Source organism: Marmota monax, unplaced genomic scaffold, assembly GCF_021218885.2.
Source record: "Marmota monax isolate L192 unplaced genomic scaffold, Marmota_monax_Labrador192_F-V1.1 WCK01_AAM20220418_F8-fsc00029, whole genome shotgun sequence".
Lineage (NCBI taxonomy): Eukaryota > Metazoa > Chordata > Mammalia > Rodentia > Sciuridae > Marmota > Marmota monax.
The window spans coordinates 13,733,275-13,758,312 of NW_026693024.1; the positions used below are offsets into that span (position 1 = coordinate 13,733,275).

A 25,038-nucleotide genomic window follows, 5' to 3' on the forward strand; every position below is an offset into this window, starting at 1 on the left:
TTGGGGACTATATCTTATCTCTGGACCCTCCCCCTCCCTCCATCCCCCACTCCTTTCTACCTGACATGAGGTGAGCAGCTGTGCCCCACGGTGTCCTCTCTGCCATGTCATTCTGCCTCAACACCGGCCCATAGCAATGGAGTCAGCCAACCACGGACTGAAACCATGAGCCAAAATAAATCTTTCCTCCTTTAAGTTGATTTTTCTCAGGTCTTTTGTCACAGAACCAGAAAGCCAACACAGCAACCGAAATGGTTTCTAAAGTACAGGTGCCTTTTGAGTCCAAATCTCTCAACCAGCCTATCTAAAAAGACAAGCCACCTCTCCAGCTACTGCATAATAAATGGACGTACAGGGATGTACAGCCATGAGCATACCATGGGCCAGCGTCTCAACTGTGACCTTTGGCAGTCCCTGCTTCCCTCTGGCCACTAGCTACTGTACTCCAGACCAGAACACACCACGGTCCACTTAAGCCTGTGGAGGAAAAGATGCCTTCAACTCATCCTTCATTCAACCAACAACTGGGACAGGTGTGCCACGTGGCACTGGTGCCACAGAGAAATAAGAGGCAGAGGGAACAAGTGGGCAGGGGGTGTAGGGAGGGAAACACACACACACACACACACACACACACGGAGAAGAGAGCAAGAAAAGTCACAAACGGTGTGCTGAGCATTCATGGGCACTGCAACAGGTTGCTCCGTTACTTGAGCTGAGTCAATAAGACACATCAATGTCAACGGCCACGTGGTGTGAAGTGAGTGGGCCACCGTCAGAGGACTCGGGGAAATGTAAGGGGTCTGCACCAGGTTGAGCCTCTACTCCCATCTGCAGATTTGCAGATGTAAACCTGACGAGCCCAGAACTGGACATCCCCCGGCCCACTGCTGTGACCACTCTGTTAAAACCTTAAATGATTTCTCTCTCTTGTTTTTTTCCCCTTTCCCCTCACTTCCTCTTATATGTAATTTTGTATAACAATGAGGGTCTCCTTCCATTTCCATGCAATTTCCCTTCTCTCTCCCTTTCCCTCCCACCTCTCGTCCCTGTTTAATGGTGATCTTCTTCTCCTGCTCTTCCTCCCTGCTCTGTTCTTAGTTACTCTCCTTATATCAAAGAAGACATTTGGCATTTGTTTTTAGGGATTGGCTGGCTTCACTTAGCATAATCTGCTCTAGTGCCATAGGAAAGGCAGCAGAATACAACAGACACTAGTATGGCAGTATGTAAAAAAGTGGATGTGTAACCGATGTGATTCTGCAATAGGTATACGGGGTAAAAATGGGAGTTCATAATCCGCTTGAATCAAATGTATGAAATATGATATGTCAAGAGCTTTGTAATGTTTTAACAACTAATAATAAAAAAATTTTAAAAAAACCTTAAATGAAGAAACTGTATAGATCCCTCTTATGCAAGACCAAGAAGAAAAGAAAGTTCTGGAAGGCAAGGAGTCAATGAGGTACTGAGGAGGCGATCCCCTTATCAACAAGGAAATCCGCTTGTGACCACACACAGACTTTTGCCATCGCTTATCATCACTCAACAACAGTTCCCACGCCCCAGAGAAAATTCACTACCATCAATATAAGATTATACTTTCTCACAAATGGATGGAAAGTTTAAGTTTTAAAACACAAATGACTGATCTTTAAACTAATAATACTTTATCCAAAATGCTTGGGACCATAAATTCATCAGATTTTTTTGATTATTTACTTTTTAAAATAAATTATTATTTATTTGATTATTTATAAAAATATTTATCCAATATTTTTTGGAATATTTACACAGACTTTGCTGGCTGAGCATCCTAATTCAAAAATCTAGAGAGCTCCAAAAATCCATAGCATTCAACAAGTTCTGGATTTTAGAGCATTTCAGATTTTGGATTTTGGGGTTAGTAATGCTTGACCTATATTTTGATATTAATACATATTTCATCTACACTACTGAGCACTTATAGCAGACCTGACATATTTATATTATCCCTAATCTTCATCGTTATCCTGCAAAATTAGCATGGCCCTCACTATTCCAGAGATGGATAAACTGAGGCTCAGTGGCCAATTACTGACCCAGGATTCTAACCCAGACCTTCTGGGGTCTGAGGTCCACACTCTAACCCAGTGACAAACACCCTGGGGCTGTGCATGATGCCCATGAGACCCTCTGAGAGAGTTTGGGTGGGAGCTGGTAGTATGGATGAGGTTTGGCTGGTAATGTTCAGACAGCAGAATTGTTTCCCCAGACACACTGGATTTTATAATTGTTTATGGAAGTAATCGAGATGGAAATTAACATTCCCCGAGTAGACATAATTTTATATCACTGAATGAGGACAGAACACAGAAATGAAAGCCCATTTGCATTTTTGACTTCTAGAAACATCCATCTCTGCAATGAGGGTACTTGGGAATTAACTGTCCCAGATATGCCAGGTAGAAAATCAGAGGTGCATTTACCCCAATTTTCCTCATTTGATTTTCTTGAGAAGGCCTTTTGTCAAACACTCTAATAGGACTTTATTGATGGTGATGTTGTGCTGGGTATGCAAATCGGGGCCTGGCATATGCTAAGTGTGCGCTCTGCAACTTACACCCCAAGAGTCATTTTTTTAAACACTTATCACAGTGCCTTGGCAGAGGAGAGGGGGAATCAGAGAATAAATGATTGAAATGAAAGAATGTCGTCTGTAATTCCAAACAGATATGGATGTGCCTGCAGGTCTGAGAAAGTCAGGCACTGACAGTGTGGCTGCGCCAGGAAGACCCAGCCCAGAAGGGGCTCTGACACTCAGCCTTCCCTTCAACCCTTCTTTGCCAACACCAATGCAGGCTTAGAACCTAACTGAATCTCTCAAATAAAGCCAGAATGGTGCTCCTTTGCCTTCTAAGAGATGTGGAAAACATGACATTTGCATTTCAGGGGTTCTGTTTGCATATAGAGAAGCTGAGCTGGTGATGTAGGTTGGAATTTACTGAGCATTTACTATGTGCTGGGCAGTCGACCAAACACCAGGCTTGTCTAGTCTTCCTCTTTGCAGCAACCGTATATGCTAGATAACATTATCCCCACTTTCCAGATGAGGTTTGGAACATTTCCATAGTGTTACTTACATAGTGGTTCTCAACATGTTTATCCAAAGGGAAGAGGGGAACACTTTTAAAAAACATCAGTACCTGTGTTCCACCCCAAGAGGTTCTTAAACCCCTTGCCCTAGGATGCAGTCTGAGTACCCAGAGTTTTAAGAGCTCCCTGGGTGATTCAAGATTGAAAACCTGTTTGGGGTGCTGCTCGGTGGTAGAGCGCTTGCCGAGCATGCACGAGGCCGTGGGTTGCATCCTCAGGACTGGGGGTGGGTGGGGTAGATCAAGAACCACTGTACAAAAGCAATTCACTGAAGGAGGCAGAGGGGGACCAGACTCCTCCAATCCCAGGACTTAACTGCTTACCCCACTCTGCGCTCCCTGCTGACATAAAGAATATCAGGTGACAGTGATCAGTACAGTTGTTCTAGGAAATCTAAGCTAGACTAATTCCACCATTCCAGGTGGCCCAGCCTCCCTCCCAGTTCTAGGACTTTCCACATAGGGGTTAACGGGAGCTCTCTGTGTGTGAACCGTGCCCACTGCCTGGAAGGCCCCCTGCCAATCTTCCGGTGACAGCGTCAGAGCCCTGCAGCCCTGGACAGCACTCTTCATCCCTAGCAGACCAAGAGTGCAGACTCCCTCTCGTTCCAGGACTGGCTTGGTCTCCTGGCAGCAATTTTTGCTAACAAATCTTTTCAGAAATCAAACCCAGACATGTTTCCTATTAGATCAGAGAACAGCTTTCAATGTAAATAGCGCTCAGATGATTACCCAAACAGCCCGAGTTCATTCCAGAAACGCAGAGCCCTGTGTGTACTTAAAGTAAGTGCTCAGGCGGTTACCTTCTGCCAGACCGCCCCACTCTCGAGGCCTGCTGCACGACTGTCCGTCCCCCACTCTTCCTCCCCACAGCATACAGGAGCCGCTGCAGTGGTCTGCCTCCTCAGATGGACAGGAGCGAAAAGAACAGGGCTGGGCCTGGTGCACTGTCCCTCGTCTGCTTATCTAAAGGCTCAGATCACAGAGGAAAGCCATTCCCCAGGCCCCATCTGCCAGGTTGATAGGACTTCAATGGATCATAAGCATTTGATGTTAACCTCTCCTTCTTCAGCCCTCGGTGCGGAGGCTGGCAGAGTGGATGTGCCCACAGTAGGCCCAGGTTTTGTTTTTTAAATGGATTCTCTTACACTTACACACACACACCCCCACACACCCCCACACCCACCCACCCCTTAGTGCCAAAGGTCGAGGAGGTCTACCATGGACATCTGTTCTTCTTTTTCCTCTCACACCCATGCTATCATTCTAGATCTACAGATTTTGACTTTCCTTGTTTAAAAAATGGCTGGATTGGGGATGAAAGGTTCCCTTGAAAACAACAAATCCAAGATCGTTGCAAGTGATAGATCCAATTCAAATGAAATTCAATGCCCATGACTGATCCCACCCACAGATAAACCCTTATCCAACAGAACAGGAGAAAAATCTCTGAATTCACAGTTCTCTCCAATCTCATATTTCATGTTAAAAAGTCTTTTGTAAAAATTGCTAAAATTATAGATTATTTTTTACAAAGTTGTTTTTTTTTTATTTTATTTGAGGAAAAAAAATATTATTCTTAATTTATTATGTCTTAGTCTGTTTTCTCTTTCCTGTAGCATAATGCCACTAAGTTATAAAGAAAAGAGGTTTATTTTAGCTCACAGTCCTGGTCTAAGATCAAAGGACCACATCTGGTTAAAAGTGTAGATTTTAAGAGTTGTCATCACATACAAAAGGATAAGCATGTGAGGTAACATAAGGCCTATGCATATTAGCTTGACTTAGCCACTCCTCAATGTGTGCGATTCTCAAAACAGCACACTGTGACCCAGCAATCCAGCTTCGGGTTGTCTGCAAAGAAACTGAAATCAGTAAGCCAAAGAGACATCTGCACCCCCGAGGTCATTTCAGTATTGTTCACAATCGCCATGATAGGAAGCAGCCCAAATGTCCATCGAAGGATGGACAGAGAGAACACACGGAATAAGATGTGGACAGATTGGAGGACATCGTGCTAAGTGCAATGAGCCAGGCACAGGAAGAAAAATACCGTGCGATCTTACTTATAGGTGGAATCGCACAAGTCTCCCTCATAGAAAGAGAGCAGAAAGGAGGTCCTCAGAGGCTGGGGGACAGAAGGGGGGCTGGGGAAAAGAGATGTTGGTCAAAGTTTCATTTAGACTGGAGGAATAAGGTCAGGAGCTCCATCACACTGCATGGAGACCACAGTCAGTGATAATTACTGTGCATCTCAAAATTGCTACATGAGATTGCTAACATTCTCATCCCCAAAAAAGGATAAGTCGGAAAGGCAATGGGTATGGGGCTGGGGTTGTGGCTCAGTGGTAGAGCGCTCGCCTAGCACGTGCAAGGCCCTGGGTTCGATCCTCAGCACCATGTAACAATAAATAAATAAAATAAAGGTACTGCATCAACTACAACTAAAAAATAAATATTTAAAAAAAGAAAAGGTGATGGGTATGTTAACTAGGTTGACAACCTTTTCCTATAATGTATACTTAGTAAAGTACATTGTATCCCGTAAGTACACACAATGTTATTTGTCAATCAAAAGTAAATGTTTACAGTTATGCATAATGATATCCAATTTTCATTTGTGTATTTTTAAAAATCAAGTAAAGGGCTGGCTCGGGGACATAGATCTGTGGAAGAGCGCTTGCCTAGCCTGTGCGAGGGCCTGGGTTTGCTCTCCAGCCCTACAAAACAATATTTCTTCATCTTCTCAGTTCTACTATAAATATCAAGCCCCTCTAATTATTAAACAAATCTTCCCCAGAAAGAAACTTAATAATATGCAAAGCAGTCTTGCCGTAACAGCACACCAATGATCAGTGCCACATGATACCCAGCTTCTGCACACCCCAGCAGATGCCACACACAGCAAAGGGACAGAGCCCAGTAGCTGGCTGTGGGAGGCAGTCACTCTGAATGATGAGCATTTTCCTTCCCGTGATTGGTAGAGGCTCTGTTGGTCACTTTCTTAGTTATCTGGTCACCTTCGTAGTGGCCCTAGACACTGCCCAGATCCTTGAAGTAGGAGAATGTGTCTTCATGTGCAGGCCTCCCTGAGCCCCATGGATCAAGCTACACTCAACTTGTTCCTTTGTGATTCACCCCTTTGCCCTGTTTGGGATAGAATGTTCCACGGAAACGCCCTTTGGGTGTCCCCTTCTCTTGCTCTGCCTTTGGGTGTGGCCTTCCTAGATGTCAGTCAACCTGCTGACAGTGGACATCAGGAAGCTAGACTCAGCCCCCTGAAACCTGACTCCTTGCCTCATTTGAATGGCTTCTCCTCAATAAAAGGGTCAGCACATGTTGGGTCTTGCTCTTTCTGTGGACCGTTAAGGTCAGAGGAGCTGTCACAGGACCCCAAAGAAAAAGGTATCTCTGTCTCTTGTGTGGTTATTCCGTGCAGCCAGTTCCCCTGGAGTGACCCTGAGTGTTTTTGTCATGAGGAATGTGACAGCCAGCTGCAGGGACGCGGCAGGGGACAGTGAGCAGGAAGCAGTTAGCGTTCTGTGACAGCCTTCCAGGCTTACAGATGCTCAGCAACTCCTGTCCTCCCAGTGGAGGACTCCTGTCCACTGAGGAGTCGAGCATGGAGGAAATAATAAGCCTCGAAATGAGACCTGAAGCTGCCCCTAGCTACGATGTCCCCTGGATCATGTGTCATAACGTTCTGCACTGGTCCTGAATCTAAAGAGATCTATCCCCTGGGGATCCTGATCTCTGAGATGGAGGCTTTGCCTTCTGAAAAAGCCACTCAGCCTGGACAGAGCCTGGGAGAGGAGGCTCAGGACAGGGTGAAACCGAGAGAGGCAGGTGAAGGCCCAGGTTCACACCTGAGGTGGCCAACGGCTAATCCCACAGCAACCTTCCCCCACAGCATCGGCACACAAGCCCCTGACATCAGCAGCAAATCACTTGTGTAGGCCACCTCTACTCCCTTGAGCACCTGTGTGCAGGCAGCAGCCACATATAGCCCAGGAAGCCTTGCAAAGAAATGGAGGTCTTGAGAAAGAGGGTGAAGACCAATATGATCCCACTAATCCATCCCTCTCTGGGGGTAGGAGGTGCTTTCAGGGGCTGGAAGCACACACTTGGCCTGGCTGGCATTGACATTAGCCTCATCACACTCTCCTCTGCCATCTTCTAGGTGCCCAAAGCAGAGGTGGCTTCCCAAATTCTGGGTCCATCCAGCTCCAGGTGTCACAGATGACTGGCAAACATTTGCTAATATGAAACAGAAACCAGTGTTCTAAAACTTTGAACCTAAATGCTAAAATAAGCAAATCACTTTTTGCCATCATTATATAGGTCAGAAAAGATTCAAGGTAGAAGATGTATTAGTGCGTGAAGGCTGCTGTAACAAAACACTGCAAACTGGAGGCTGAAACAACAGATTTATTGGCTCACTGCTCTAGAGTACGGAGACCCAAGATCCAGGTGAGGGCAGGGTTGATCCTTCCAAGGGCCGTGAGCTGTTCCACCTGCTCCTGCTTGTTGTCCATGTTTGACACTCCTCAGCTTGTAGATGCACCACTCAACGTCTGCCCGGTGTTCGTAAGGCATTTCCTCTGTGTGTGCGACTGTCTGAATTTTCCCATCTTATAAAAACACCAGTCATATTGAATTAGAGCCCACCCTAACGAACTCAATTTAATTCAATGACTCTATTTCCCAACAAGAGAGTCCGAGGTCCTGGAGTTGAGGGGCACACTTCAATCCATAACAGAATGGAATCTCAGAGATCCAGGGATTTCCAAACTGTGTTTTAGGGAGCACCAGCTTTTTCTATGGGTAGGTACCAAGGATTGAACTCAGGGGCACTCGACCACTGAGCCACATCCCCAGCCCAATTTTGTATTTTATTTAGAGATAGGCTCTCACTGAGTTGCTTAGCACCTCGCTTTTACTGAGGCCGGCTTTGAACTCACGATCCTCTTGCTTCAGCCTCCCAAGATGCTGGGATTACAGGCATGCACCACCTCGCCCAGAAGGAGCACCAGCTTTTTTAAATTCTCTTTAAATTGAGAACCATCTGGTCCAGCACATCTGAGGAAATCTCAATCTCCATCCTAGGGATTCACTACTAAAATACATTCTAGAAGCATCTACTGTGTGCCAGGCACAGAGCTCCCCTCTAGAATCCAGAAAGAAGTCTGGTCACTGTGGAGGATCCACAGTTTTCTTGGGGAGTTGGAGTCGATGCCAGGGTACTGTGTTGAGAACTAAGAGGGGGACCCAGTCACTGAGGGGCTAATCTCAGACTTGGAGGAACAGGGAGTGAAGGGGACTTCCCAGAGGAGAGGCCTGGCTCTGTGTGTGTGTGTGTGTGTGTGTGTGTTCATGTTCCTTTGTGAGGAAGGCTACGTTGCCGTGGGATTTGGAAACTTCAACTTTCTTTTCAAAGTTGTTCACAATGTCCTTCCTTGGTGGGAGACCCGTAAGAGCACAAACAGTGAGGGGGTTGGAGATCACAGGCACCCCGTTCCTCTAAGCTATGGCAGGTATGGGTGGCGTACTCAGCGGAGATTGGCTGGACGAAGAGATGCTTCACGGCTTCACATCCTGGCTGGGATGTATTTTATTTTGATTGACACATAGTAATTGCACATATTATACATATTTACAGGGTCCAGTGTGGCATTTCAATACATGTATTCAATGTGTGACGATCAGACCAGGGTAACTGGCATTCCAATCATCTCAACGTTTATCATGTCTTTATGATGGTAATATTCAAAAATCCCAACAAACCACTAGTGGTTTTAAAGTATTCAGTTAATTGCCATCAGCCAGAGTCATCCTACCGAGCCGAGAGCATTAGAAGTCACTCCTCCTGGCCGACTCCACCCCTGCACCGTGGCCCCCCTCTCTCCATCCCTCCCTCCCTCCCTCCCTCCAGCCTTTCGGTCTCTGGCAACCATTATTCTACTCTCTGCTTTCACAAGAGCCAACTTTTTTTAGTTTCCCCACATACGTGAGATCATGCAGTCCTTGCCTGCATCTGGCTTATGTCTCTTAACATAATGTCCCCCAGTTCCATCCAGGTTGCCGCAAATGACAGACTTCATTCTTTTTTTATGGCTGATGAGTTTTTAAAGTACCTAGGAGTTTTCCAGGCAAAGACACTAGGAAAAGACATCACCATCAAGAAGGCAAGGGGCAGAAAGGCACTGGCCCCTTCCATTGGAGGCAACGTCACAAGCCGAAGACATTTCAATGACAAAGGACGAGGCCAGGGGTACGGGAGGGGCAGATGAAGAGGCCCTAGGGGCCAGGGAGACACTGAGGCATTTATAGTATTCTTTCCAATCTGCAGAATTTCCCAATTTTGGTTTCTGCAGTTTCAGTTACCCGTGGTCAACTGCAGTCCAAAAATATATTTTATGGAAAATTCCAGAAATAAACAATTCTTAACTTTTAAATTGCATGCCATGATGAAATCTCACACCACCCCGCTCCAGCCCACCCGGGATGTGACTCATCCCTTTGTCCAGTGTACCCAAGCTGCGTACACCACCCACACCTGCCAGTCACTCAGGAAGAACGGGGGTGCCTGTGATCCCCAACCCCCTCACTGTTTGTGCTCGGATGGCTCTTCCACCAAATAAGGAGACTGTGAACAATTTTGAAAAGAAAATGAAAATTTCCAACTACCATAGCAACACTCAGCCTTTCTCACAAATACCAAGAGGGGGTCTGCCCGGGACATCTGCCTACTCGTGCGTGCTGCCCGCAGCAGGTCCCTGGGACATTCAACACGTTGTCTCCGCTCTCCAAGGGGAACGAGAAACGCGCTTCAGATGCTCACAGGTCAAGTCGGTGTGTCAAGCCGCTAAATTGCCATGGATTTTTCAAGCTCTCTTTAAACAGCCTCCAAGGGTGATGCTCTGCTCTTACAGCTGCTGGTGTCCAGCACTGGGGACTGAGCCAAGGCCTCTCTGAGGCAGGGGCTAATTTTAAATGCTGGGATACAAAGAGTGATGGGGCCATTCGGCCCTCAGAGAACCAAGTTCTCAACACCAGGGCCACCGGGGCCAGAGTCAGAATCAAATACAGATGCTCCTCTACTTCACCAACGTGTTGACAAGTGGCACGATGAAAATGCACTCATACCCCTCACCTAACCACCATCCCGACTCAGCACCTCAGCTGAGTGCTCGCCATTTCCCTCAGGATGGCAGGGCAGACTGGGAGCTGTGGTCACTGCGGTCACTGCCACTCGGCACCATGAGAGAGAGTTGAACAGGTTACCTCTAGCCCAGTAAAAGATCCAGATCCAAACTTCCAAAGATGGCTTCTACTGAGTGCATCCTGCTTTTACAAGGTGATAAAGCCACAAAATCAAACTGGACCGAGGTAAGTCAGGGACCGTCTATACTGGATTTGGGTTCTCACGATCCACAAATGCAGAGCAACCAACATGACAGCTCATACCCCTCTTCGTTTCCTTATACACCTGCAGTTCCCGCCACTCAGAATACCAAGCTCTACCTGCCCAGGACAGAACTGTGGGTACCTAAGGCATCCAAGAGGCCATGTGTAACTTCTAGTCAAAGTTCACAGAAACTGTAAGTTTGCCAGGAAGAGACCTTGTACTTCCTTGCAAATTATCTTTCCTCTACGGGTAATTTTTCCTGACTGGGCCCTGGAGAAATGCGTAACCAGCGACTGATTAGAGAATCCAGTCCCCGTTGTGGCCCACGAAGGATCTGGCTCCTCACACAACATTTGGACTCGGTGTGGGGTAGTGGGGACAGCAGTACCCAAGAGGCGATGGTCATTAATGTTCACTGAAGTGTCTATTCAAAAGGCAGAGGGGACCCGCTCTCTATCCCATGGATTAGCACTGGGGTGGGGGGTTTTCTTGCTCTGAAGTCACTTTGAAAGGGGTCTCGAGGACCACACCCAGGTTTGTCAGAAGTGATCAACCAGCGTGACCCTGAGTTCTCTCTCCTGGGGGATTTACACAGAATGCGCTCTGTTCCCCCAGCACATACCGGTGACCACAGGCATGAAGTGCTGTCTACCAGGGACACTGGTTAGGAACTCACCGTCCTGGGTTTTTATTGTGGGGCTGTTTGTGTAAGCCAGCTGCCATGTCCCCGGATTCCAGCCTCCCAGATGGAAAGCAAGTGTCCGGCAGAAAGCACACTGTTTGCACAAGCAATCCACGCAGAGTGAACCCTCTTGTCTTTTAGGGCAAGTTCTGCATCAGTGCGGTGAACTGTTTACTGGTCAGCTGCCCTGCAGAGCCCCTAAAGGTCAGCTTACAAGCAAGCCCTTCTAAGGACAGCAGTCTTGGGTCTCTGCAAGGGAAACAGGGCTCAGGCAAGGCATGTGAACCTGAGCACAGCTGCCTGGGGATCATCCTGCCACACCGTGACAGTCTCTCTCACCCATGGACAGGCCCATCTGACGTGACACAGTGGTGTTGTTCTTGGTACACTCTTAACAACTCCTGCCAGGATTCTTAGTGGAAATCACAGAACTCAGAGCCAGAAGGGTCCTCAGGTCCATTCCCTTCAGGATATAGGAGAGGGGAGCACCCTGTAGGGAGGTTATGTGTCAGTCTGACATTTAAACCTTCCTCAGGCTGGGGGTATCGTTCAGTTGGTAGAGTGATTGTCTCCCATGCACAAGGCCCTGGGTTCAATCCCCAGCACCAAAAAGAAAAGAAAAGAAAACCTCTCTCCTTTCCTAGACTCTCCGGCCCAGGCCTGGAAGGGCTTCTGACATGGACCGGGCCCTAAGCCACAGCCCTCCACCATGACCCACAGGCCTGGGAGCAGCTCAGAGGCATGATTCTAGGGATCCGCCTGGCCATGTAACTGGTGTGGTCAGGGAGGAGTAGCCTGACCTCAGTCACACTCAACAACAGGCCGTGAGAACAGGCTCGAGGTCCGGCCACCTCCAAAGACCTGGAGCCACCCGGCAGCATCCTGAGGCTACGCAAAGCCCCTACGAGAGGCTGAGGGGCAGATGGTGCTGAGGAAGCTCCGGGGGCCTCAACTTGAAGCCCGTATCTTGGAGGATGGGAATAACCAAGGCCACGCAGCTGGCCTTGGGCTCAAGCAAATGTGCCACATTGTCACTTCAGAGAGCAAGAGGACAGATCACCAACAAAGAGAGAGGCATCAGACTGAGAAGCAAGAGCCAAGATTGGGCCATATGTACCCGCCAAAGACAGGCGGGGCACGGGACTAAGGTCAGCAGACTAATCATCCTGGGTGAAGCCACCCTGGAGTGGGGGCTCTTATGATGCTGACGCGTGGCCCACGTTGTCTGTTGTCACTAGACCCCACCACCGCACGGGAGGGAAGCAGATGTGGGGATCAAGATGGGATTTAAGACACTCTGGCTGAGTCCCTTCTGCCCACCCCTAGAGCTGGTTCCATTTGTCAGAGGACTTTTTGTTTAAAATTCAGAATAGTGGAGAAGCGGCACCTAACCCATCAGGGTAATGTGACCGTCACACGGGGCAATCCAGCTGTGGGGCTCCGCAGAAGCCACCTCCCCCATACGTTCCTGCCTGTCCCCAGGCTGTGGGCTCCCTCAAGCCCAGAGACCTCAGTCTAGCTGTTCTGTATCCACCTGAGCACCTCGCCAAGTGCTTCGTGTATAGCCAGCCTTGAATAAAGGTTTTTTTGTTCAGCATTTCCTCACGAATTCCATGAAGGGGATAGTTGTTTAGTCATTTGAAGATAAATAAATCTAGAAATTCAGGCAATAAGGTCCTTACTCCTTTCAATTCGTTCATTCATTTATATGGGCTCTCACTATGTGGCCCAGACTGGTCTCCAACTCCCGAGCTCAAATGATCCTCCCTAGTCTGGGAGTCCAGGGGTGGTGGCCCACTCCACTGACCGCTTCTAAGACGTCCTTAAGAAGATGATGTTTTCATAACTGGAGGCAAACAAGTGAGCCAGTATAGGTAGTGGCAGCAACTTAGGTCTAGTGAGAAGTACACTAAAGTATTAGTTGCACTTTTAAGTTTTATAGAAATATATGTAAATACACATACCTATATAGATATAGGTGACAGCTGTCCATCCCACGCCATCACATCCCATACCCTGTTTCCATGGCCTCCCACATAGGGAGAGCACAAACCCCTCTTTTGCCCTCATTATGGGTTGAATTGTCTCTCTCCAAAAGACACTGATGTTTCCAGCCCTGATGGCTGTGAATGTCACCTTATTTAGAAATAGGCTTGTGGCAGATGTGACCAGTTCAGGTGAGGTCATTAAGGTGGGCCCTTGTCCAACCTGACTGGCGTGCTGATACAAAGGGGAAATCTGGGTGCAGACAGACGGACATGCACACAGTGAGATCATTATTAAACCTGAAAGCAGAGACCAGGTGATACGTCTGCAAGCCAAGGAGCATCAGAAGTCGCCAGCAAACCCCCGAATCTACAGGGAGGCCTGAGCAGACTCCATGGCAGCCCTCGGGAGGAGCCAGCCCTCTCAACGCCTTGCTATGTTGGGCTTCTGGCCTCCAAAACCAAGAGAACACATTTCCGTTGTTTAAGCCGCTCAGCTTATGGCCTGTTACGTCAGCTCCTGGAAGCAAATACGCCCCCGTCAAATGGCTACACAAATTGGCTGGGATGAACACCACCAATAAATCATCGCACAGAGGCGCATGCAGAAGGCAGTAATCGTGCCCTTGTTGGACTGAAAAGACACCGAGCATTGAGGGGACTTTATACTCATTGGCACCCCCCAAATCCTACTTCCTGGCCTCTCCATGACTACTTCTTTTCAAAGAAACCAAAGAGAAGACACCTTTCCAGGCCACCCATCGGCTCTTCAGAATGAGCAATGCCACCCTGCCCATCGGCAAGCACACACGTTGCCACACTCACACGTCACCCACAGAAGGGACACTTCCACTCTCCTCTATGCAAATCCACCGATGGTGTTCTCCACCCTCCCACATACCACCTGGGATGCAGAGAGAAGAATTGGCAGCAAGGGACAAGGTCGATGCTTCCCAGCTGCAGGAGGGAGAGAGGGGGGCGCCTCACAGGGGATACCAGAGCAGGAGTTGGGGCAGGGAGTGCTCTTCAGACCCCAGGACCTTGGCTTCACCCTCTGGCTATCACAACAAAGCCCTGGTTTCCCTGGGATGAAATCCTCGAATAGATACTAAACGCATTTAGGTGGGACTTGCCGCCCTCTGATGCTGTGGCTTTCACTGGAACTTAGGGTTCCGTCATCTGCAGCCTCTGATCTAAATCCGTCTGCACGTGAGGCTGTCACTCGGGGGCTCTGCGCACACGTGCAGGCCCGGCTCCCATGCCGTCCTGGAAGGTGTCTAGCCAGAAGCACACAGCTCCCGGAACACTCTGGAAGCTTGGCAGCGAGCAGAGGCACCCCTGGAGGTGTGGGGTGGGTCGAGTTTCTCACCCGATCCGAGTCGAGTTTTACACCCGGGGTTCGCCGTTTCCGAAGTCCCTATCACGACATCACCGTGGTAATTCCAGATGCCCGTCCTGGGTTTGGTTTCTTGAAAGGAAAGCCAACCCCGGCTCACAGACACCAACAGGATGGTCGCCGGCCGGGAGGCCCCTGCGGTGGAAAAGCCACCTCTCACTGGCTTCTGGGAACCAGGGACAGGAACAGGTGTCAGGGTGAAAACCCTAGGCTGGCTCACCCCAGGGTGACAGCTTGCAGGGCAGCAGCCTGGGCTACAGGCAAAGGGGGGCCTGAAGCCAGAACCCCAGCAACCTGAGGTCCTGCTGCTGCCCACCAGCAGCACCCGGCGCGGGCCACCCGACGTCCTGCGGACCTGGGAAGCCAACTCGGAACAGAAACGAACGTCTCAGCCAAACAAAGCACAGACACCCACACAAAGAGCCACATTCAATCAGAAAGGCACCAAAGGTCAAATTGCCACGGGACCCGCCTCGTGTAGGTGTTGAGGTGCCTCCCACGGGAACCCTCCTGAGAGGAGGAAAGCCCGTCAGTGGCCCAAAGCGACCTCTCCTGAACCCCCAGGTGGTGATTTAGCAGCCGCCTGGTCATCCCTTCCAAGGACACAGAGAAAAAAGACAAACAGACTCAGTTTCTCCTCTGCGCCCCCCCAACAGCTTCCGACCCCAGGTTTGTGTGGCTCCCCTGCCTTTATTTCATTTTGACATGAGGATTGTGGAGTTGGTGTCAGCCTCAGGGGTTGAACACTCAGTCCCCAAGACTGGCCCCCCCACACGTAGATGCCAATCACAGCCCCAAGTTGTTCTACTGGTTCTTCGAGAGACCTACTATGAACCAGGGATCCGACAGCCTCTTCCTCTGGTTCAATTAGCTTGTGTACCTCCCAGACCTCGGGGTCACTTTCACTTACTGGCTTACTCTAACGGGTGCTACAGAGGAGCCCCAATACCAGGTGCAGAGGGCGAGGCGGGGGGAGTGGGCATGGTGTTCCCCCAATTCCATGGGTTCAGCCATCCAAACACTCTTCCATCTTGGTCCTCTCTTTGGGGTTTTCGTTACAAAGACATGATTCAAACCATCAGCCATCGGTGATCTACTGAACCCCTAGATTCCCCTCCCTGGAGGCTGGGGGCTGGGCTGAGAGTTCCAACCCCACCCCCACCCCCGTCCTGTCTCCGTCTTTCCTGCGACTGTCCTTATCCAGGCTTCAGCCAACTCACTAGTTTACAAAAAATATTTATCACTTCGGAAATTCCAAGGATTTTAGGAGTTACGCCCCAGGAAATGGAGAGGAAGATCAAAGGCAGGCTTCACAGCACCACAGCCCTGTTTGGACAGAGTTTTCAAATAGGCAGGGAGCTTAGTGGATTCCTCCATGTGGCCCGACTACTCTGCTTATTCTGAACATATCATCAGGCATGATTTTGACACAGCAGGCCTGAGGCTGGGGGCTCTCTGCTCATTCAGCCAGCTCCAGCCAGGAAGGCTGCTACCTCCCAGGGTCTCACGGTACTGATCACCTCACAGCAAGATCCCAAAGGTTGGAAGAAGGAAGTGAAGTTTCTTAGAGTGTGCCTCCCCCCCACCCCATCCCCACCCCCCGGTACTGGGGATTGAACCCAGTGAAGCACCACTGAGCTACATTCCCAGCCCTTTTTATTTTGAGACAGGATCTAGCTAGTTGCTTAGCGCTTCACTAAGTTGCTGAGGCTAGCCTCAAATTTGCCATTGTCCTGCCTCAGCCTCCTGAATCACCGGGACTATAGGCATGCACCAACATATCAGCCTAAGATTGCCCCAGCTTTCTAAAAAATTTCCATTAGCCGGGCATGGTGGCACACGCCTGCAATCCCAGCGGCTCGGGAGGCTGAGGCAGGAGGATTGCAAGTTCAAAGTCAGCCTCAGCAATGGCAGGGTGCTAAGCAACTCAGTGAGACTCTGTCTCTAATAAAATACAAAAAATTGGGCTGGGGAGGTGGCTCAATGGTTGCGTGTCCCTGAGTTCAATCCCTGGAACTGCCCCTCCCCCCAATTTTTCCCATTAATACTGTCATGAATACAGGTGCAGCTGATCCCACTTTCTTTCATCTATTTAAATATAGGTCCGTTGCAGCTGCCTCCAATCATTTCTAGTTTAAATCAAGAATCGAAATAAATATATCTGCTGATCTCAACTGCTCTTTTGTTCCAGGAGATGAATGCGGAGCATATGTTCAGTCCTGACGCAAAGCCTGCCAGAGCTGGGCTTCCCACCCAGGACACGCTCACCGCACTCCACAGATATGTCTTAGGGACCCACAACGTACGGTAACCCCCTGGAAATAAAAGATTTTCATATTCAGACAATCCCAGGGACATTACTGAGCAGAAGAAAAGTTCACGTGAATTTTCCAAGAATGAGAGCCGGGCACCGTGGTGCACGCCTGTAATCCCAGCAACTCCGGAGGCTGAGGCAGGAGGATGACAGGTTCAAGGCCAGCCTCAGCAACTTAGCAAGACCCTAAGCAACTCAGTGAGATCCTGTCTCAAAAAATAAAAAGGGTTGGGAATGTGGCTCAGTGGTAAAACATCCCTGGGCTCAACCTTCTGTACCCACCCACCCCCCAAAAAAGAATGAGAGGCCTCAAGGAGACTTTGCTGTCCCTGTAAGAAGCTGTGATCTGTGCCCTGACTTGGGGTACCTGAGCATGGAAGTTGGGGAGCACCATCCGGAGCACCCCTTCTGGAGACACCCGCCCGCTCTCCCTGTTCCCATAATTAGCAGGTCCTGTTAGAGGCCTGCGTGGGAGAATCGTGGAGCCTTTCTCTCATAACCAAGGAGTGAACGGACGGAGCTGCCTCCGGCCCACAGCTGTGCAGAACAAAGCCACCTGCTCCCGTCACGAACAGCAGAAAAGACTACGAGGGGAAGGTCACCTCCCCAGACACACTCCCTGCTGCGGATCCCAAGTCAGGCTTCGCCAGGAGCAAGTGGGCACCTGCCAGGGATGTGAACTGTGACCTGGACTTTCTGGAATTTTCCAGAGTCTAAAAATGGAGAAAAGTGTCTGGAAATTTCTGTCACAGCCAAAACTGTGCCCTACAGACATCAAGTGTTCGGCCAGCGTTGGGTGACGTGGACAAACCAGCCCACCACGAGCAAAGAGCCAACCAAGGAACTTGTCCCCAACCCCTGGTGGCACCTGATATGCTGGGGCATCCCTCCAGGGTCCTCACGAAGCTGTCCTCAGCTGCACTTTGGAAAGCACTGATCCAGAGAAACAGTCGCACACCTGGGGAATGAAGGGGCTGGGCCGGAGCCAGGTCTGGGTGATGCCGCCACCCGGCGCCTCCTCTCCTGGGCCGTAAACCTAATCGATTATTGATGGAGGCCGGGTATTTCCCTCTCAGCACTGTGATCATCAGTAACAAATCCCTGTAGATGGATGAGATTCAGAGCAGCAAGCGATCCTCAGGGTAGCTTTAAACTGGACTCCACGGCTCCTGTTCTTTGGAAGTAGCTGAGGACCTGTTCTCACAAGACAAATGAACACCAGGGCTTTCCCTGGCTGAATGAAGTATTTTCTATCCAGCCAGAGCAGAGCTCTCTTGGTTTTCATTTTTTGTTGTTTTTTGGTTTTGTTTTGTTTTGGTACCAAAGACTGAACACAGTGGTGCTTAACCACTGAGCAACATCCCTAGCTCCTTTTTATTTTTTTATTTTGAGACAGGGTCTCACTAAGTTGCTTCGGGCCTCGCTAATTTGCTGAGGCTGGCTTTGAACTCGCGATCCTCCAGCCTCAGCCTCCTGAGCTGCTGCCAGCATAGAAGAGCTTTCTAATAGGATTCTGGGGGCTCCGCCTGGAGTCACTGGCTCAGAAGAATTATGTCATTCCTTCCCATCAGCCTCTCCATCCCCTAACCTAGAGGTTTCAGCCCATCCAAAAGGATATTTGAACTCAGGACAATTAAACACAAATGTAATTTACTGGGCCCCAGCCCTTGGGTCCTATTTCCTCAACCCTCTGTCTTATTTATACATTGACTTACAAACCATCTCTGAAGTCCTTTGAAATAATGACACCATCAATAACAGTTCACTGAATTTGCCAGCTGTGGTGAAGGATTCCAGCTGAACTTGACTTCAGTCCAGGGCCTTCCTTCCTTAGCTGTGTGACCTTCCACAACTGTCCTCCCCTTTCTGAGCTCCATTTCTTCTGCTGCAAAACAGTATTAACACCTGCACATATGGGATTGTTGTAAGGATAAAACATGAGATGACATAGAAGTGCTTTGTGAGGCTCTGGTAATTATCATGGTTCAGGCAGCCAGAAAAAAGGACCCCACTTCCCCTCAGGCAAAGAAGTGAGAGGGAAATGGAAGCATTTTTCACGATTTCTTGTAAGAAGTGACGATGGAACAGTGGGAAGAAAATACCCAGGACTGCTACGCTGGTCACCAGGTGCCACAGCCGGACTGCGGCAACCAGGTGAGACCAGTGCTTTGCTTCTCAAAGGCAGGGTGGACGGGAGAACGGGACATGCAGAAGGACCCAGAGACTTTGTCCTGTCTTGCTACAGTCTGAACATTCTTGTTGCCCTAAAATGCATGTGTTGGAAACTTAATCCCCAGCTCCGCAGTCCTGGGACGTGGGATCATAAGGGAGGCATTTGGGTCACGGAGCCTCTACCTCTCGAATGGACTGCTACCACCACAGGAGGGCTTGCACGGCTCTCTCCTGCCACCTGAGGACATATGATCATCAAACGTGCCTTTCCACCTTCCATCATGTGGGGACGCAGCAAGAAGGCCCTTCACACACCAGACACCGGTGCCTTGATTGGAGTCTTCCAGTCTCCAGAGCCATGGGAAACGAACTTCTGTGCTTTATAAATTACCCAGTCTGTGGTATTCCGTCATAGCAGCACAGAGCAGACTGCCACTGGCATGGTCTGGAGTTGTGTGTCAGGTCCATCTTCATCTCCCATCTGGACTCCTTGGAAGCAGGAAGTCCATCTTGCCATGTTTCCAAGCCTCCTGAAGAGGGGAGAGGTTTGTGACTCGTTTTTGTTGTGTTGATTCTCAGCGCTGGGGTGGAACAGGGCCTCGAGCAGGCCAGGCAAGCTCTCTACCACTGAGCTGCTCTCCCAGCCCCTGGCAGGGTGCCCTGGGCACGGTGGGCCCTCGGTCAAAGTGCCGCTATCGTGATCATCAAGGGCGGCTCCCTCTGTTTCATGTCACTGAGGAGTAGCTGGGGAGACAGGAGGGTTCCCAAGGTGCAGGGAAGGGGCACCTGCCCTTCCCGGGCCCACCCTTGCTAGCATGCCACCCGAGCTCTCCTGGGGCTCCTCGTGCAGCCTGATGCAGGCTGCAGTTATGCCCGTTTGTTTTCACAGCCACTGTCAGCTGGCGCCTCCCACCCCAGGAGCGGGACCCTCTGTCCCACGCCCGGCTCCTTCAGCAGCTGTTTGCTGTCAGCCAAGTCGCAGGCCATGTGCTAGGACAGTCTTCCCCTTTAGACCCACTCTCTCCCTTGCACGGACTCCCCGTCTCCAACCTCAGGATGAATGAGGGCCCCCCTATTCCTCCACCTTGCCCAGGCTCAAGTCTCCCAGAAAACACAGGAGGCAGCCTCGGCCTCCATCGAGCAAGCCGCGGCTCAGGGGACCAGACTCCCACCTGTCCCAGTGATGGGCACCAGGGATGGTGCCCTGAGTCCCCCCAGCGGGCCAGGCCTCCAGCGGCGAGGCAGCACAGCCGTGTAAAGACTCCAGTGGTAGATCTGGGCCCAGACTCCACCAGTCCCTGGGTGACACTGGACAAGCCACCGTAGGAGCGAGGAAATTCCCCTCCCCCTCTGAAGGTTGCAGTCGGTTTCATGTATTTCCAGACTAATGCACGTCGGCGAGGTGGTTCGGTTGATTGCATTTATTTTAGAAGCGTCCCCTCCCATCCTGCAGGAGAAAGGAAGGACTGGAGACGCGGTTCGCAGGCTTCTCCTCCAGCGAGGTGTGTCAAATCAACACGCTTCGGAGGGTCGCTTTCTGAGCCCCGAGCAAGACCTCACCTCTCGGTTTCCCCAGCTGTGAATGAAGACTGTCACTTGCTCAGACCGTCATGGGGAGAACTCAGCGAGATGCCTGGCACTCGGCCAACACTCCACCTTTAACAAAACGACTTGCTTTCATGTGGGGGAGGGTCTGACCTGGCTCATCTTTAATGCGACAATGGCTCTATTTTATAAACACTCCTCTTATTATCCACATGCAGAGAAAACAGGGAGTCCACGGAGAGACGCTCCTGCAGCCCCGGGCCACTCAATCCCGTCGGGGGCAGGCTATTTTAGCTCCCAACCTCAACATCAATGAATCAAGATTCTTCCTAGGATTTCTGTCCCTCTCTTTATGTTTCCCGCCAGCCAAGACGACGCCTCAGCCGTCTCAGGCACTTCTGGGCCTGGCGCAAGTCAGCAGGCTGCGAGCTTCACATCCACCGTCAGCTCGTCCAGGACGTGGAGTTCAACACTCTGCCAGACCCAGCCCCTCAGCCAAGGCTGACGGTCGTTCCTAGAACACTGTTGAAAGTTGGGAAGAAATTGCTCCTCTTGCTCTTTCCTGGGCCCCCTGACTTTCCCAGCAGGGTCAGTGAAAGAGGGAGTCTTTTCTGGCTCCAACTGATGGAATCCAAACAAATAATGTCCACCACACCTCAAACAGAATTGTAAGCATGACGAACAACATATAAAACACATGAACCAAAGGCAGCCTGAGCTGGGTGCAATGGCGCATGCCTGTACCCTGTGGACTCGGGAGGCTGAGGCAGGAGGATTGCAAGTTTGAGGCCAGCCTCAGTAACTTAGCAAGGTCCTAAGCAACTTAGAAAGACCCTGTCTCAAAAAATAAATAATAAATAAATAAATAAAAGGCCTAGGATGTGGCTCAGTGGTTAAGCACCTCTGGGATCAAACCCCAGTACAAAAAAAGAAAAAAAGCATCCTGATGATTTAACCTATGTCCCCAAATGCCCACTGTCATCGTCATTTGGGCCATTCTACCCATCTGGCCAGCAGTTTCCTCTCCTTGAGGTGAAAGCAACTGATGAAAACAAAGCCTCTCATATTCAGGTTGCACATGGCACCCTGAGCTCAGTGGCGGGGAAGACGAGCTGCTAAGATTTCATCAGGCAGAGAGCATCTGTCTTTTCAAACTCAAGTCACACAGGCGAGCAATTAAGCAACTGAAAGAGAAGAAGGAAAAGGTTTCTCAAGGAGCATTTAAAAATGCAAAGCGTGTTATCTGTAACACCACCCGGGCACTTAATCAAGGGTGTCCTACAGAAGCATCCAGCCTGGCTTTCCTGACCCTCAGAATGCAGACAGGGGGAGCCGGCCGGTGGTCTGTGCAGAGATCCCTGCTGTGAGATCCCGGCCAGAGTTCCCTGCAGTGAGCCGGTTAGGGACAGAGGGAGGGCATCTGTGCCTTGCAACCCAGGAGCCACAAGTTAACTGAAGAGAAATAAAATTGAAAGCCCAGCCCTCATTCTCACTAGCCGCATTTTCCATGCTTAGTGGCCTCGAGGAGTCAGTCTCTGGTCAAACTGGGCAGATCAGAACATTTCCATGGTCACAGAAATGTTGCCCCAGATCCCAAGACCCTGCAAGATACTTTCACTCCATCCACCAAGACCTGGGGCTCTTATGTGCCCAAGGTGTGGATCCACTAAGCATCACGAAATTGGATCAACAGGTCACGGCCAGCTTTTCTCCCCCCCCCCCGCCCTTTTTTTTAAATGAAATGGAGAAAATAGAAACTACCACAGGGCATCACGTGCCAAAGAAACAAGGGTAAATGTCGTGTCCTAAAAGCCAGATTCAGTTTTATTTACGTGCATCCATACGTTTACCCGGGCACCCACAGTTGTCTGTTCTTACAGTTACGCGGATCCTCAGGGACTGGGTCACAGTGTAAAATGTGTGTCTTCCGGGGCATCGAGGTCAGGGAAAGCGAGGTTCTCACATCGGCATAGAGACAGCTGGGTGACCCGTCCCCGCTCATTTTCCCCTTTTCCGGACGAGTCAGCTCCCGAGAGAATGAGGCCTGGGGTCTGATTCGTGGGACCCCACGCGGGTTTTCCTCTAGAGGTGAGTTTCCACGTGCTTGTCCTTGTGAATCCGTTTCCTCTGGGCACACAGCCAGGGAGCTAGATGGACGGCTCCAGATGCCCAGCTGGGCTCCCAGTGTCCACAAGGACAGACGGGAGGTGGACAGACCCACCCACGGCCAGGCCCACACCCGCTCTGGGAAGTCCAGCTCTTCTGCATATAGCAGAATAAAGACTTGCCAGAACCCCAGCAGCAGAGACCGAGAAGCGGCCATAAGTCATCCTTGCTTCCTTGGAACTCAAGCTCTTGCCTCTTAACCACTGTTCTGTGGTCACAGAGCCAGAAGATACTGGAGCACCTTGCCCCGAGTTCGGTGGTGAATTCCGCTTGTCAACATGGCTAGGCCAGGTAGCCAGGGGTGGGGCCAACATGTTTTTCTAAATGTCGAGGTGAAAATAGATGTTCTGCTGAAAGCATTCTTAGATGAGAGCAGCACTGCATCGCTAGGCTGAGTAAAGCAGATTACCCTGTGTCACATGGGTGGGCCTCAACCAATCAGCTGAAGACCTTATTTCATTTCTTTTTTTAAAGACTGATCTCCCTTAAAGAAGAGGCACCGTACCAGCACACCTGCCATGGATTTGAACTCCATTATCAACCCTGCCCTGGTCTCTAGCCCTCTGTGCTGGTGTACCACTCACCTCTGCGCCTGCATCCTCTCTTGCTACCTGGTGCACACACTTGGTCCATGTATGCTGGTGTGTCTATTAGTCAAGGAGACTTCTGTTTCCCAGGAGAAACACGAGATTAATAACCCTTGACTAACAACCCCCCTCATCCTGGAACACCATCTCCCACGTGCAGCCACCCTGATTTGGTCTGCTCCCTGATCTCTGCTCACCCCTGTAGGACGCCGATCACGCCACTTTTTTGGCAAACATGATGACTGGGCCCGTACGGTGGCTTGTCGGCCAGCCGAGGCTTTGATTCCAAACCTTATTCTTTAAAGCTGGGTCCAGCAGCTGCAGCAGCCCCTGGAAGCTTGTTAGAAACACAAAATCCCAGGCCCCACAGAACCAGGATCTACGTTTAAGCCAGATGCCCAGGGGACTGTCTGCATGTTAAAGTCTGAGAAGCACGGCTGCAGCAAGAGGTTTTTAACTCTGAGCAGCTTTTTTTTTTTAAATTTTTTTTTGTTTTAAATGCCCATGTTCTTTTCTACTCCCAGAGACTCTGATGTAACTGGCCTGGGGTACAGCCTACACACCCCGACCTTAGGAGCCTCCTCGGGATCCCAATAGACCATTGTAAGGAAGCTCTCATTTTGTGGGGGGATCCAGGGAGTGAACTCAGGGCACTCGACCCCTGAGCCCCATCCCCAGTCCTATTTTGTATTTCATTTAGAGACAGGGTCTCACTGAGTTGCTCAGCGCCTCGCTTTTGCTAGGGCTGGCTTTGAACTCCCGATCCTCCTGCCTCAGCCTCCCAAGCCGCTGGGAAGGAAGCCCTAGCTTTATAAGAGGAGTTAAGGATGGGAAGGCTGAGGATCTGTAGGAGGCCACAGATGAGTCAATACGAGGAATAAGAACCTTCCTACCAGGGTTTCATGTCTCCCTAAAAAACGTTTACAGGAAAGAGCAAACAGATCCGCATGCCCTGTCAACACATTTAAAATGAAACCCGGGTCATCTGACACCCCGCTGAGGGGGTCGCTGTCAGCACACCAAGTCATCTCTGCAAACAAGAACCAACCGAACTCTCTCTAAATGCAGACCTACTCATTTAGGCTGAATCTTAGGAAAACTTCTCATTTATTTATGACCGTCAAACGCTGAAACTAAGCACCAAATTAGGGCTGGGAAAGATGTGTGTCACCCCCAGGCTGGACGACCCAAAAATGTCCCGCGGGGATGCAGGGAAGGCTCAGTGGCTCCCTCATTCTGTGCTGATCCCGAGACGCTCTGGTTATGTAACTTCTCTGGAAGGTACAGGAAGATGACACTGTGCCTCCTTCTGGTGGCCATCTGGTGCGGGTTTTTAATCTGAGGAGCAGGAAGGAGAGAGGAGAGGGAACGGGGTTTCTCTTCCTTACAAGGCGCTCCCTGGCTTTTATCTTTTTACTGGTTTGGTGAGGTTGACTAATTCCTCCGCCCGGGTCATGATCAGTAACAACAGGCTCTCCACCCACAGAGATCATCAACGTCATGTCCTCTCCCTTTTAGGAAGGGTGACTACCCACCAAGGGAGCCCATCTGCCACCAGCACCCACATAAGCAGCCCTGCACCTGCAGATGACTCAAACACTACAGGGTGACATTCTCCGTCACCTCCCTGACTGTGGCCTCCCATAAAC

The 25,038-nt window shown here is 50.1% G+C and overlaps 1 protein-coding gene across 4 annotated transcripts in view; it reads right to left on the reverse strand.

Moving 5' to 3' along the window:
• The window catches only part of Gfod1 (Gfo/Idh/MocA-like oxidoreductase domain containing 1), a 99,010-nt gene that overhangs the window by 54,997 nt on the left and 18,975 nt on the right, over positions 1-25,038 (reverse strand). Inside the window, exon 1 of one of the 4 annotated variants that reach the window (XM_058582399.1) lies at positions 22,515-25,024. The exons of 2 other annotated variants lie outside the window; for them this stretch is intronic. In XM_058582399.1, the coding sequence (XP_058438382.1) occupies positions 22,515-22,959 (445 nt within the window). In that variant the 5' untranslated portion in view covers positions 22,960-25,024. Of the gene's footprint in view, positions 1-18,634; positions 19,476-22,514; positions 25,025-25,038 lie in introns of those variants that run through there. One more of the 4 variants, XM_058582401.1, reaches the window with a different exon arrangement.